General features: G+C 43.5%; 1 protein-coding gene and 1 long non-coding RNA gene across 4 annotated transcripts; one reads left to right on the forward strand and one right to left on the reverse strand.

The window, feature by feature from the left end:
* Positions 1-2,261: 2,261 nt before the first annotated feature.
* On the reverse strand, positions 2,262-5,812 carry LOC129377746 (uncharacterized). 3 transcript variants are annotated; one of them, XR_008607965.1, is made up of 3 exons: positions 5,549-5,812; positions 4,157-4,251; positions 2,262-2,679 (listed from the first exon to the last, which is right to left on the reverse strand). It is a non-coding gene; the product is annotated as an uncharacterized LOC129377746 (long non-coding RNA). The 3 variants fall into 3 exon arrangements; XR_008607966.1 differs by lacking the exon at positions 2,262-2,679 and adding an exon at positions 3,950-4,030; XR_008607964.1 differs by lacking the exon at positions 2,262-2,679 and adding an exon at positions 3,997-4,082.
* LOC129377722 (NADPH oxidase organizer 1-like) lies at positions 3,987-7,085 on the forward strand. Its single transcript, XM_055057850.1, has 8 exons — positions 3,987-4,088; positions 4,155-4,235; positions 4,350-4,422; positions 4,811-4,991; positions 5,061-5,257; positions 5,493-5,609; positions 5,707-5,824; positions 6,078-7,085. Exons 1-8 carry the CDS (start codon positions 4,014-4,016, stop codon positions 6,655-6,657), a joined length of 1,422 nt encoding a protein of 473 aa, XP_054913825.1. The 5' UTR covers positions 3,987-4,013; the 3' UTR covers positions 6,658-7,085.
* The last annotated feature ends 7,129 nt before the right edge of the window (positions 7,086-14,214 follow it).

Genomic DNA, 14,214 nt, shown 5'->3' on the forward strand with positions numbered 1-14,214 from the left:
TAAAGCCCTAATCTTAAAAATTAGCTCTGCTAATTCTAAAGCACTCTATGAACATGGTGTTTTATCAGAAGCTAATGCTAAAGCGCTAACTACCACCATGTTGATTCCCAACAAAGGCTCAGAAGGATTCAGAAATGTCAATATTTGCATTTATTTCTTTAATTAACTCCTGGTTGTTTGTTCATGTAACTCCTTTCATCTTCCTTTGATGTTTACTGGAGATTTGCTCAATAAGGTTCATTGAAAAGGAGAAAAAACCAGGAGAGGAAACGGAAGCTCTGTTTAAACAAACTTCAAAATAAGAGCATGAGTAACCATCCAGCTAATGGCACTGATCGCAAACAACGTCAAAATATTACATTTAGAACAACGAAGTGTTGGGGAAACGTCTGAACAGCTGATTTAGTTTGATTTAGTTATTAATATGTGCAATTTATTGCACACCATTAGTTGTTTGCAAACTGCAAATAAACTCAAGAAGAAGAAGTGTTTGATAAGGCAGCGATCCTCACCATTCTGTGAAAGGAAATCGAATCGATTCACACGTTTTCTGAAGGAATATTTAATGGAAAAGCATTGATGATGAGTCAACGTTTTTACCAAACTGATTACTGAGAGAAGGCCCAGATAAGTTATTAGCCTTCACGCTGTTCATATCCAGGAAATAGCCAAGCTTTAAACCGACGCTGCCTTCTTCCTGCTGTCTTTGAGTTTTCTGTTTTTCAAGCTTTGTTTAAGTTTGTCCGCTCTCTGCTTCTGTATGGGAGAACATTGGAACAAGTCCAAGCTGCAGCTAACAGGAAGGGGGACGGACCACCGTCAGTCTATGACCTTATATGGAAACGGGACCATTGCCCTCCGGAAGTGAAGGGGGCGCTATTTCCTGTGTTATCCGCAGCCTCCCATTTTTATTTTCTTTTGAAATCTGTGATAAGTTTTCACCTTTAGGAAGGATTTTCACTCAGCCTGTGAATTAGTCTCTTCTATTCACCTCAGCGCAGCTCATGCAGTGGGAAGATGGAAGGAGCGAAGCGCTGAGACCTTCCTGGGTTCAAACACTTTGATTTTCTGCTGCAGCAGCAGGCGGCCATCTTGGCTGTGCTTACTCTCTTTCTCAAGAATGGAAACATCTGCTGCGACTTTTTAACTGATTCCCTTTAATCAGCTGAAGAAAATAAACAAAGATTAGATCAAAAATGTTCCAGAACATTTTAGATTTATGATAAAAGCTGATGAAAGATTAAATCAGTTATCCAAAGCAGCCTGTTTTAATACAGCATAAATTTACTGTCATTATCAACACTTTCTGAACAACTCAGTCCAGAACCAGAGCAGGTCAAAGGTCATCCTGAGTGCCAGGTATCAGCTGCCAATAATCTCAGAACAGACCCAGATTAAATTATTACAGCAAAAATGTCTTTTATTTCAACATGTTTCAGTTTTTTAGGTCAAATTTATTCCAAAATTCTCAGATTATGGAAAGTTAGAGTCGTTCATGGAGATCAAAAGTTTATGACTAAAACTAAAACAAAAAGATCTGCTGTTGTTGTGTCAACCTTCCAGACCTCCCAGGTTCTGGTTCTGGTTCTGCTCTGCATCAGAACCAGAACCAAACAGGGAAGCAACATTCAGCTTCTATGCACCACAAATCTGGAACAAACTTACAGAAAACTGCAAAACAGCCGAAACCCTGAGATCCATTTTGAAACCTAATCATCAATCACTGATCAATAATCTGTGATGATCTCTGCTTCTATCAATTGTATTTTGTGTTTTTATGATGTGAAGCTCTTTGAAGTGAAAGGCACTACACAGATAAAATGTGATTGATTGATTGATTGATTGATTGATTGATTGAAACTGAACTTAAAGATGTTTCTCAGTTTCTTCTCCTGGAGTTTCTGACAGTGACATCACTTCCTGCTCCGTCAGTCGTTGTGCTGAAAGAGGCTGCCTGGAAAGACCTAGCATGGATGACCTTTGACCCTCTGACTAGGAGGAAGTTTGATCTGCAGTTTCCCAGCCTGACAGATTTAGCAGGAATCAGTATCCTCCCCATCAACTGGACTTTGACTAGGCCATGCTTTCCTGAGAATCAGCTTTTATTGAACTTCTGTGCCAATAAGCAGGCAATAAAATGTGAAAACTTCCTTCTGAAGTTTGATTTTATCATCCAGTCCAAACTTTTATCTCTCAACATGAAGTTACAGAAAAATCAACAACAAAGATAAATATTTAAATGTGTTTATTACAGACCCAACATGAGAAATACTGACGGATGTTTGTGTTTCTGGTTCTGATCTGATCCAGTCTGACGACCTTCAGGTATTTTATGCTTCCAGAAAGTCAGATCCTGTTTGACAAGCAGAACAATAGAACGCCTCGCATTGCTGAATGCTGAATCTGCTTGTTCTGCAGTGGGAGGGGAACCAGGAGCCAAACTGGTTCTGCTGGCTCCCTGTGGGTCGGGTCCGAACTCTCATTTCTCCAGGGGTTCATCCTGCACACATCCAGAGTTTGAGTTTGTCCTTCTATTCTCCCTAATAATTATGATAATAACTTTATTGAACCAGGTTTCAGATCAAAAATCTGTTTTTCAAGACAAAGTGAAAGTTTTCTGATGAAGATGATGAAGATGATGAAGATGATGAAGATGATGAAGATGATGAAGTCTGGAGGCTGCAGAGAGAACAGATTACAGATCAGATTAACAGTGAAAACTGCTTCAGCAGACAGCGATGGGTTAATAATCCATCAGATAATCTGAGCTCAGAGCTTCTTCAGTCCACAACAATTCAGAAGGAAAATAGTTTCAACTATGAGAAGAAAAACCCAATCTTATTATATTTATACTTAAAACAGCCGGTTATTTATTACAGACCCGGCTGTGATCAATAAAATAATCAGTAGAAAGTTTTACCCAATTTACCCCCAAAACTCAATTTATTTGATTAATTCATGAAATAAAATCCAGGTGAAAGATAATCCATGACGTCCAAACCTCACGTATTTCAGGTTCAAAGCTGCACAAACCCGACATTCAGCGCCGCAGCACGTGCTGCCTGTGTGTGTGTGTGTGTGTGTGATAAATGCTGGCATTCCTTCACAGCAGAGGCTTCACATGAGAGCAGCGATAACAGCCTTTGAAGAAACACCTGCTAACACACACACACACACACACACACACACACACACACACACACACACACACACACACACACACACACACACACACACAGGTGAGAGGTTTTATTGGCGCTTGGCGACAGCAGTGATGAATGTGATTAATTTTTGTTTTCATCATATATTGAAAAACTAAACAGGTTTATTTTTGTTTGATGTCATTTTTAAAATATCATTTTATTTTGAAAATCTTTGTCAGATTTTACTTTGACCTCATTTTAAACATGTTTTCTTTTGTATGACATATTTCATGTTTCACATTTTCACCATGTTGGTTTTCATTGAACGATGTTTCCCGGTCCAAGATGCTTTATTGTCTCTGCTGCAGGTCGGTGCCTCACGTGTGTGACGTCATCCCGCGGTGCTGCTGACGCCCCGCCCCCGCCCCCCCATCCTGGCTCCGCCCCTTTATCTCTACATAAGTAGAGATGCAGCAGCTGCTGGAGCTTCACATCCTCACCTTCATCCTCCTCATCCTCAGCGGCAGCCACTGACCTCAGAACCAGAACCAGATCCAGAACCAGAACCAGAACCAGAACCAGGACCAGAACCAGATCCAGAACCAGAACCAGAACCAGATCCAGAACCAGAACCAGAACCAGATCCAGAACCAGAACCAGAACCAGATCCAGAACCAGATCCAGAACCAGAACCAGAACCAGATCCAGAACCAGATCCAGATCCAGAACCAGAACCAGAACCAGATCCAGAACCAGAACCAGATCCAGAACCAGAACCAGATACAGAACCAGAACCAGATCCAGAACCAGAACCAGAACCAGATCCAGAACCAGAACCAGATCCAGAACCAGAACCAGAACCAGAACAGAATGACTGGAGACCAGCGCTACGTCATCAGCGTCCGGGCGGTGGCAGGCGTCCGCAGAGAGAAACCGAGACTGAAGGTAAAACTTCACCAAGATTTTCTTCATTAATTTCATGTCAGAAAAATCATCATGTTTCCTCCTCAGACCTTCATGCTGTCCGTTCTCTGGTCCGATGAGTCGGAAGTGATCGTCTACAGGTCCTTCCAGGACTTCCGGTCATTTCATGTGAGTCAGGAAGAATCTGAAATCATTTGAGTTTTATTTAGTTTGTAATAACAAGTCAATCAGCACTGCAATTAAATGATTAAAAATCATTGAAAAACTGAATGTCTCCAACAGAAGCAGCTGAAGAGAAGATTTCCAAACTTTAATCCCTTCAGGAAGAACCAGAGGAAAATCCCAAAGTTCTCCGGTGAGAAAATCTGATTGATGACGTTCAGATTGGAAAAGGAGCAGTTCACCGTTTTTACAGATTAGAACCTGGATCTGGTTTAAATCTGGTTTTTAATCAAAACAAATAAAAATCTGAAGGATAAATTCAAACATTAATGAAGTTTGTTTATTTCAGTAACTCATTCATTCCACAGCAGGAAGCTTTAAACTTTTTATTTCTGATGATTTATTATTTATAATGAAAAGATTCTTGATGCAGGAAAAAATCTTTCATATTTGCTGTGATGTTTGTGACATAATGAGCCTCAGCTGATTGAAATGTTTTATGTTTAGAGAAACTTTAGTTGATTTAATTGGATGTTTTCGGGTTGTTAACTGGTTCTGGTTTGGTTCTGGTTCGGGTCCAGGGAAGGCCCGGCGCAGCCTGCAGCAGACCGGATCCAGGAAGTCAGTGAGGCAGATGAGCTTCCTGCAGAGTTACTGCGAGGAGCTGCTGTGCTGCGACCAGACCGTGACCTTGAGTTCAGAGGTCACCCGGTTCTTCACGCCCAGAGATCACGACCTGCAGACGGACTTCACCAAGAACACGTGAGTTCTGGTTCCGGTCGGGTTCGGGCGGGCCGCTCTGATCCGTGTCTAACTCGTGGTCTGCTGCAGCGTCATGATCCTGATGTCTGACGAGGCGCAGGACGCGGCGGGCGGCGCGCGGCCCCAGCAGGTGGGCGGCGTCACGCACCCCTTCGTCACGCAGACGTACCGCTGCGTGGCGCCGTACGAGACCACAGACACCAAGAACCGGACCTTTAAGGCGGCTGCCGGCGACCAGCTGGACGTCCTAATCAAAGACCCGGCAGGTCAGGCTGCAGCTGCAACGCTCCACTCATGAAGATTAAAGTTACACTGTAAAACATGAACAGTTCCAAACTAAATGTCTGATTTTCAAATAAAATATTTAGTTTGGAAAATAAACCTAAACCAAATTATTGCTGTTAATATTTTACTGTGTACAAAGGCTGAGTTCAGGCCATGGCAGCAGCATGCTAACGGCTAACCGCTAACGGCTGACTGCTAACTGTCTGTTGGCTGCAGGATGGTGGCTGGTGGAGAGCGAGGACAAGCGGTTAGCCTGGTTTCCGGCGCCTTACCTGGAGCTCTGTGAGGAGGAAGACGAGGAAGAGGAGGAAGAGGAGGGAAGGTTCCTGGGAGGTGAGTCACAATTCATCACCCGGACCGGATCACCCGGACCGGACTCTGTCCACAACCTCCTGCAGATGTTGACGGGTGGTCTGCGTGTTGCCTTCAGGGTCCCTGTACTGCGCCGTGAGGAACTACTCCACCTCCAAGAGCGACGAGGTGGGCGTGGCCATCGGCTGCGTGGTCGAGGTGCTGCGCAAGTCTGACGACGGCTGGTGGCTGGTCAGGTACGAACCAGAACATGAACAGAACATGAACAGAACATGAACAGAACATGAACAGAACATGAACAGAACATGCTCCATGTCCACAGATGAACAAACTGGAGCTTTTCATTGAAATGTTTCTGATTTTACAGTTTAGTGCATTTAAATGATTAATTATTGAATTAGAGGACTGTTTGATGATCGATCGTCCTGATTGATCGATCAGTCCAGCTGCTCTGTTTGTCAAACCTAACTCTGGCTCCGCCCCCTCCAGGTGCGGCAGCAAGGTGGGCTACCTGCCCTCCATGTACCTGCAGCCCTACATTAACCCGCGGCGCCACCTGCCCGGCCGCCACCTGCACAGCTCCTCCCTCTACCTGACCTCCAGCGGCTCCCGGGGCTCGCGCTCCTCCCAACCGGTCCAGAACCAGGAGCCGGGCTCCAGGCGGGGGTCCGCGGTCCCGGAGCGGCTCCCCAGAGCTCAGTCCCTGGACGTGCTGTCAGAGAGCCGTCTGCAGGATGCCGCCGCGGCGGCGTCATCATCGTCTTCATCAGCCGCGTCCCACAGCAACAACTCCATCTTCTCCAGCTTCTCCTCCAGCAGCGCCTCGTCCTCCTCCAGCCTGAGGGACGAGCCGCGCCACCCCGACCCGAGCCGCTCCTCCAGGTCCAGCACCGGGAGCTCCGGGTCGGCCGGGTCCAAAGGCAGCGAGTCGGGCCCGGCCCCCGGCGTGCCCCGCAGACCCGACCCCCAGGAGATCCTGCTGCGCTGCAGCACCATGACCCGCAAGGCGGCGCTGGCCTCCAGAACCCGGCTGCAGGCGCAGGCCGACCCGGTCCACAGCCGGCTGTAGAACCGCTGCATGGGACTGAAGCGCCAGTCTTTGTTATCGTGTTAAGAAGTAAATACGGACTCTAGGGGGCGCTGTTTGTCCAGTTACACTGTAAAAAATCTACAGGAATAATCGGCTACCGTCATATTTCCTGCATGTTGCTCCAGCAGTGACGTCACAAATAAACATTTAGTTATTTTTTTACTAGCGTTTCCAAACTAAATATTGAATTGACCGGCTGTGTTTTCGGATCATTTTTCCTGTGTAACCATAGAAACGGCTCTAGTATCACAGCAGCACAGCTGCTCAGTTTGTAGCTTCAGTGAAGCAGAAAACCCGATGAAACCTGCGACTCACTTCCTCTTCCTCTTCCTCTTCCTCTGTAACCTGCTAATGGAATCAGATCATCATCGTTTTGTTTGCTTCAGTGAAACAATAAAGGTTTAATATCCAAACACAAGTTTACAGAAACTCAGTAATAATTCAACTGGATTCATTTGATGATGGAAATCATCAGGTCACAATTATACATACCCCCAACATCAGTTCAGTTCAGAGTTCGGTTCAGTGTTCAGTTCAGTTCAGTTCAGTGTTCAGTTCAGAGTTCAGTTCATTTCAGTTCAATGTTCAGTTCAGTTCAGAGTTCGGTTCAGTGTTCAGTTCAGAGTTCAGTTCAGAGTTCAGTTCAGTTCAGTTCAGTTCAGTGTTCAGTTCAGTTCAGTGTTCAGTTCAGTGTTCAGTTCATAGTTCAGTTCAGTTCAGTTCAGTTCAGTGTTCAGTTCAGTGTTCAGTTCAGAGTTCAGTTCAGTTCAGAGTTCAGTGTTTAGTTCAGTTCAGAGTTCAGTTCAGAGTTCAGTTCAGTTCAGAGTTCAGTGTTCAGTTCAGTTCAGAGTTCAGTTCAGTTCAGAGTTCAGTGTTCAGTTCAGTTCAGAGTTCAGTTCAGTGTTCAGTTCAGAGTTCAGTTCAGAGTTCAGTTCAGAGTTCAGTTCAGTTCAGTTCAGAGTTCAGTGTTCAGTTCAGTTTAGAGTTCAGTTCAGTTCAGTGTTCAGTTAAGAGTTCAGTTCAGTTCTGTTCAGAGTTCAGTTCAAAGTTCAGTTCAGTGTTCAGTTCAGTGATCAGTTCAGTTCATAGTTCAGTTCAGAGTTCAGTTCAGAGTTCAGTTCAGAGTTCAGTTCAGAGTTCAGTTCAGTTCAGTGTTCAGTTCAGTGTTCAGTTCAGAGTTCAGTTCAGTTCAGAGTTCAGTGTTCAGTTCAGTTCAGAGATCAGTTCAGTTCAGTTCAGTGTTCAGTTCAGAGTTCAGTTCAGTTCAGAGTTCAGTGTTCAGTTCAGTTCAGTTCAGAGTTCAGTTCAAAGTTCAGTTCAGTGTTCAGTTCAGTGTTCAGTTCAGAGTTCAGTTCAGTTCAGCTCAGAGTTCAGTTCAAAGTTCAGTTCAGTGTTCAGTTCAGTTCAGTTCAGTTCATAGTTCAGTTCAGAGTTCAGTTCAGTGTTTAGTTCAGAGTTCAGTTAAGTGTTCAGTTCAGTTCAGTGTTCAGTTCAGAGTTCAGTTCAGTTCAGTTCAGAGTTCAGTGTTCAGTTCAGTTCAGAGTTCAGTTCAAAGTTCAGTTCAGTTCAGTGTTCAGTTCAGTGTTCAGTTCTGAGTTCAGTTCAGAGTTCAGTTCAGAGTTCAGTTCAGTTCAGTTCAGAGTTCAGTGTTCAGTTCAGTTCAGTTCAGAGTTCAGTTCAAAGTTCAGTTCAGTCAGTGTTAAGTTCAGTGTTCAGTTCTGAGTTCAGTTCAGTGTTCAGTTTCAGAGTTCAGTTCAGTTTAGAGTTCAGTTCAGTTCAGTGTTCAGTTAAGAGTTCAGTTCTGGTTCAGAGTTCAGTTCAAAGTTCAGTTCAGTGTTCAGTTCAGTTCAGAGTTCAGTTCAAAGTTCAGTTTCAGTTTTCAGTTCAGAGTTCAGTTCAGTTCAGAGTTCAGTGCTCAGTTCAGTTCAGAGTTCAGTTCAGTTCAGTTCAGTTCAGTGTTCAGTTCAGTGTTCAGTTCAGTGTTCGGTTCAGTTCAGTTCAGAGTTCAGTTTAGAGTTCAGTTCAGTTCAGAGTTCAGTTCAGTTCAGAGTTCAGTTCAGTTCAGTGTTCAGTTCAGTTCAGTGTTCAGTTCAGAGTTCAGTTCAGTTCATGGTTCAGTTCATTTCAGAGTTCAGTTCAGTGTTCAGTTCAGTGTTCAGTTCAGTTCAGTTCATAGTTCAGCTCAGAGTTCAGTTCAGTGTTCAGTTCAGAGTTCAGTTCAGAGTTCAGTTCAGAGTTCAGTTCAGTGTTCAGTTCAGAGTTCAGTTCAGTGTTCAGTTCAGTTCAGTGTTCGGTTCAGTGTTCAGTTCAGTGTTCAGTTCAGTTCAGTGTTCGGTTCAGTGTTCAGTTCAGTTCAGTGCAGTTCAGAGTTCAGTTCAGTTCAGTTCAGTGTTCAGTTCAGTTCAGAGTTCAGTTCAGAGTTCAGTTCAGTGTTCAGTTCAGAGTTCAGTTCAGAGTTCAGTTCAGTTCAGTGTTCAGTTCTGAGTTCAGTTCAGAGTTCAGTTCAGAGTTCAGTTCAGAGTTCAGTTCAGTTCAGTTCAGAGTTCAGTGTTCAGTTCAGTTCAGAGTTCAGTTCAAAGTTCAGTTCAGTTCAATGTTAAGTTCAGTGTTCAGTTCTGAGTTCAGTTCAGTGTTCAGTTCAGAGTTCAGTTCAGAGTTCAGTTTAGAGTTCAGTTCAGTTCAGTGTTCAGTTAAGAGTTCAGTTCTGTTCAGAGTTCAGTTCAAAGTTCAGTTCAGTGTTCAGTTCAGTTCAGAGTTCAGTTCAAAGTTCAGTTCAGTTTTCAGTTCAGAGTTCAGTTCAGTTCAGAGTTCAGTGCTCAGTTCAGTTCAGAGTTCAGTTCAGTTCAGTGTTCAGTTCAGTGTTCAGTTCAGTGTTCAGTTCAGTGTTCGGTTCAGTTCAGTTCAGAGTTCAGTTCAGTTCAGAGTTCAGTTCAGTTCAGTGTTCAGTTCAGTTCAGTGTTCAGTTCAGAGTTCAGTTCAGTTCATGGTTCAGTTCATTTCAGAGTTCAGTTCAGTGTTCAGTTCAGTGTTCAGTTCAGTTCAGTTCATAGTTCAGCTCAGAGTTCAGTTCAGTGTTCAGTTCAGAGTTCAGTTCAGAGTTCAGTTCAGTGTTCAGTTCAGAGTTCAGTTCAGTGTTCAGTTCAGTTCAGTGTTCGGTTCAGTGTTCAGTTCAGTTCAGTGCAGTTCAGAGTTCAGTTCAGTTCAGTTCAGTGTTCAGTTCAGTTCAGTGTTCAGTTCAGAGTTCAGTTCAGTGTTCAGTTCAGAGTTCAGTTCAGAGTTCAGTTCAGTTCAGAGTTCAGTTCAGTTCAGTTCAGAGTTCAGTTCACAGTTCAGTTCAGAATTCAGTTCAGTTCAGAGTTCAGTTCAGTGTTCAGTTCAGTTCAGAGTTCAGTTCAGCGTTCAGTTCAGTGTTCAGTCCAGAGTTCAATTCAGTGTTCAGTTCAGTTCAGTGTTCGGTTCAGTGTTCAGTTCAGTGCAGTTCAAAGTTCAGTTCAGTTCAAAGTTCAGTTCAGTGTTCAGTTCAGAGTTCAGTTCAGAGTTCAGTTCAGTGTTCAGTTCAGAGTTCAGTTCAGTTCAGTTCAGTTCAGAGTTCAGTTCAGTTCAGTTCAATGTTCAGTTCAGTTCAGAGTTCGGTTCAGTGTTCAGTTCAGAGTTCAGTTCAGTTCAGTTCAGTTCAGAGTTCAGTTCAGTTCAGTTCAGTGTTCAGTTCAGTTCAGAGTTCAGTTCAGTTCAGAGTTAAGTTCAGAGTTCAGTTCAGTTCAGTTCAATGTTCAGTTCAGTTCAGTTCAGAGTTCGGTTCAGTGTTCAGTTCAGAGTTCAGTTCAGTTCAGAGTTCAGTTCAGTTCAGTTCAGTGTTCACTTCAGTTCAGTGTTCAGTTCAGAGTTCAGTTCAGTTCAGTGTTCAGTTCAGTGTTCAGTTCATAGTTCAGTTCAGTTCAGTTCAGTGTTCAGTTCAGTTCAGTGTTCAGTTCAGTGTTCAGTTCAGAGTTCAGTTCAGAGTTCAGTTCAGAGTTCAGTGTTCAGTTCAGTTCAGAGTTCAGTTCAGTTCAGTTCAGTTCAGAGTTCAGTGTTCAGTTCAGAGTTCAGTTCAGTGTTCAGTTCAGAGTTCAGTTCAGTTCAGAGTTCAGTGTTCAGTTCAGTTTAGAGTTCAGTTCAGTTCAGTGTTCAGTTAAGAGTTCAGTTCTGTTCAGAGTTCAGTTCAAAGTTCAGTTCAGTGTTCAGTTCAGAGTTCAGTTCAGTTCAGTGTTCAGTTCAGTTCAGAGTTCAGTTCAGTGTTCAGTTCAGTTCAGAGTTCAGTTCAGAGTTCAGTTCAGTTCAGAGTTCAGTTCAGAGTTCAGTTCAGTTCAGAGTTCAGTTCAGTGTTCAGTTCAGTTCAGTTCAGAGTTCAGTTCAGAGTTCAGTTCAGTTCAGTTCAGTGTTCAGTTCAGTTCAGTTCAGTGTTCAGTTCAGTGTTCAGTTCAGTGTTCAGTTCAGTGTTCGGTTCAGTTCAGTTCAGAGTTCAGTTTAGAGTTCAGTTCAGTTCAGTGTTCAGTTCAGTTCAGAGTTCAGTTCAGAGTTCAGTTCAGTTCAGTGTTCAGTTCAGTTCAGTTCAGAGTTCAGTTCAGAGTTCAGTTCAGTTCAGAGTTCAGTTCAGTTCAGAGTTCAGTTCAGTGTTCAGTTCAGTTCAGAGTTCAGTTCAGTTCAGAGTTCAGTTCAGTGTTCAGTTCAGTGTTCAGTTCAGAGTTCAGTTCAGTTCAAAGTTCAGTTCAGTGTTCAGTTCAGTTCAGTTCAGTTCAGAGTAGTTCAGAGTTCAGTTCAGTTCAGAGTTCAGTTCAGAGTTCAGTTCAGAGTTCAGTTCAGTTCAGAGTTCAGTTCAGTGTTCAGTTCAGTTCAGTTCAGAGTAGTTCAGAGTTCAGTTCAGTTCAGTGTTCAGTTCAGTTCAGAGTTCAGTTCAGTTCAGTGTTCAGTTCAGTGTTCAGTTCAGAGTTCAGTTCAGTGTTCAGTTCAGTTCAGAGTTCAGTTCAGTTCAGTGTTCAGTTCAGTTCAGAGTTCAGTTCAGTTCAGTGTTCAGTTCAGTGTTCAGTTCAGAGTTCAGTTCAGTTCAGTGTTCAGTTCAGTGTTCAGTTCAGTGTTCAGTTCAGTTCAGAGTTCAGTTCAGAGTTCAGTTCAGTTCAGAGTTCAGTTCAGTGTTCAGTTCAGTTCAGAGTTCAGTTCAGTTCAGTGTTCAGTTCAGTGTTCGGTTCAGTTCAGTTCAGTGTTCAGTTCAGTTCAGTGTTCAGTTCAGTTCAGTGTTCAGTTCAGTGTTCGGTTCAGTTCAGTTCAGTGTTCAGTTCAGTTCAGTGTTCAGTTCAGTTCAGAGTTCAGTTCAGTTCAGAGTTCAGTTCAGTTCAGTGTTCAGTTCAGTTCAGAGTTCAGTTCAGTTCAGTGTTCAGTTCAGAGTTCAGTTCAGTTCAGTGTTCAGTTCAGTTCAGAGTTCAGTTCAGTTCAGTGTTCAGTTCAGTTCAGAGTTCAGTTCAGTTCAGTGTTCAGTTCAGTGTTCAGTTCAGAGTTCAGTTCAGTTCAGTGTTCAGTTCAGTGTTCAGTTCAGTGTTCAGTTCAGTGTTCAGTTCAGTGTTCAGTGTTCAGTTCAGTGTTCAGTTCAGTTCAGAGTTCAGTTCAGAGTTCAGTTCAGTTCAGAGTTCAGTTCAGTGTTCAGTTCAGTTCAGAGTTCAGTTCAGTTCAGTGTTCAGTTCAGTGTTCAGTTCAGAGTTCAGTTCAGTTCAGTGTTCAGTTCAGTTCAGAGTTCAGTTCAGTTCAGTGTTCAGTTCAGTTCAGAGTTCAGTTCAGTTCAGTGTTCAGTTCAGTGTTCAGTTCAGTGTTCAGTGTTCAGTTCAGTGTTCAGTTCAGTTCAGAGTTCAGTTCAGAGTTCAGTTCAGTTCAGAGTTCAGTTCAGTGTTCAGTTCAGAGTTCAGTTCAGTTCAGAGTTCAGTTCAGTGTTCAGTTCAGTTCAGAGTTCAGTTCAGTTCAGTGTTCAGTTCAGTGTTCAGTTCAGAGTTCAGTTCAGTTCAGTGTTCAGTTCAGTTCAGAGTTCAGTTCAGTTCAGTGTTCAGTTCAGTTCAGAGTTCAGTTCAGTTCAGTGTTCAGTTCAGTGTTCAGTTCAGTGTTCAGTGTTCAGTTCAGTGTTCAGTTCAGTGTTCAGTTCAGAGTTCAGTTCAGTTCAGTGTTCAGTTCAGTGTTCAGTTCAGTGTTCGGTTCAGTGTTCGGTTCAGTGTTCGGTTCAGTGAGCTGCAGGTTGATGGAAATCAGAAGCTCCCTGGTTTGTCGCCGGGAGGCACAAAGTGAGATCAGTGTTGCTGTAAACCAGTTCAGTCATTGTTAGCTTAGCAGCAGCTTCTTGCTTCACACCTGTTACAGTAAGACGAGGGAACAGGAACCTGATTCATACCTCTGCTTCTGGACGTTCCCAGTGTTTTAAAGCTCGTCTTAAAACTCATCTATTTTACTTGGCTTTTTATTTATTTTTATCTATTTTATGTGCAGCACTTTGTATCAGCTGTGGTTGTTTTAAAGTGCTTTATAAATAAAGTTGGTATGGTATGTTTCTGGGCATCCGCCTGGTTTCTCCTGAAGATGAGTAAAACTCCCCAGATGTGGGAACAACGTGGCTCTGTGTCCAACCTGGCAACGCATCAGAAACACATTTTTACTGAAGCTTTCTGTAGACTTTGAAAAACAGACTTCAGTCATCACAGTTGGGATCCTGGACGCAGGAAACCGGTCGGCCCTCAGAGCTGCTGCTGCAGCAGACCGGGTCAGGTCGGACTGGGTCGGGTCGGACCTGGTCAGGTCAGGTCGGGTCGGACCGGGTCAGGTCGGACAGTGACGGCTGCTGGCAGGAAGGATCTCCTGCAGCAGTCTGTATCACAGCGAATCTGAAGAAGCCTCTGACTGAAGACGTTGTTCCAGCTGCTGAGCTCATCGATCCTCAGTAAATTAATAAATCATTCCTCATAACAAAGCAGCTGTGAACTATATTTAACTTCCTCTAATAAACCACTTGGAACATATTTTATTTTCCTGGACTGCACTGGAGGAGAGAGGTCAAAGGTTAGCGAGTTTACCATTAATCACAAAACGGCTTTGTTTCCTTTAGGTCTCTCATTAATGGAGAAATATGAGGAAGCCTGAGGTGAGTTATGATGGGAATCAGCGATGGATGTTTTGGATTCCTGGAAAAACTCCGTTCACATAATAATTGAGCTTCTTCCCTCCATAATTAACTCGGTACGATGTTTGGTTTGCGAACCGGCGGAGCGTTTGCAGGAAGCAGCGGTTTGTCTGGCAGACGTCCAGGATTCACTGAGCCGCAGAATCACTTCCTTCAGAGAAACAGCATTTCAGACCAAAGGAAAAGATTGTTTGCTAATCTTTACTGCTGAGCTTCAGAAACTTTGCTTTCAGTTTAATCCCAGAATCACATAAATGCAATTATTGTTTTGAAATGAATCACTATTGTTTTGTTTCAGGAAGAAGATTTTTAAAGTGTTACAGGACATAATGGCTGCTGCACCTTTTCCA

This window comes from Poeciliopsis prolifica, unplaced genomic scaffold, assembly GCF_027474105.1.
Source record: "Poeciliopsis prolifica strain line A6 unplaced genomic scaffold, Auburn_PproV2 SCAFFOLD049, whole genome shotgun sequence".
Classification (NCBI taxonomy): Eukaryota; Metazoa; Chordata; class Actinopteri; order Cyprinodontiformes; family Poeciliidae; genus Poeciliopsis; species Poeciliopsis prolifica.

Excerpts from the sequence above, each read along its gene's own strand:
- LOC129377722 (XM_055057850.1), top strand. The coding sequence starts at position 4,014 with ATGACTGGAGACCAGCGCTACGTCATCAGCGTCCGGGCGGTGGCAGGC. Across the intron at positions 4,236-4,349 it reads AGGACTTCCGGTCATTTCAT|AAGCAGCTGAAGAGAAGATT; the intron begins GTGAGTCAGGAA and ends TGTCTCCAACAG. Across the intron at positions 4,992-5,060 it reads ACGGACTTCACCAAGAACAC|CGTCATGATCCTGATGTCTG; the intron begins GTGAGTTCTGGT and ends GGTCTGCTGCAG.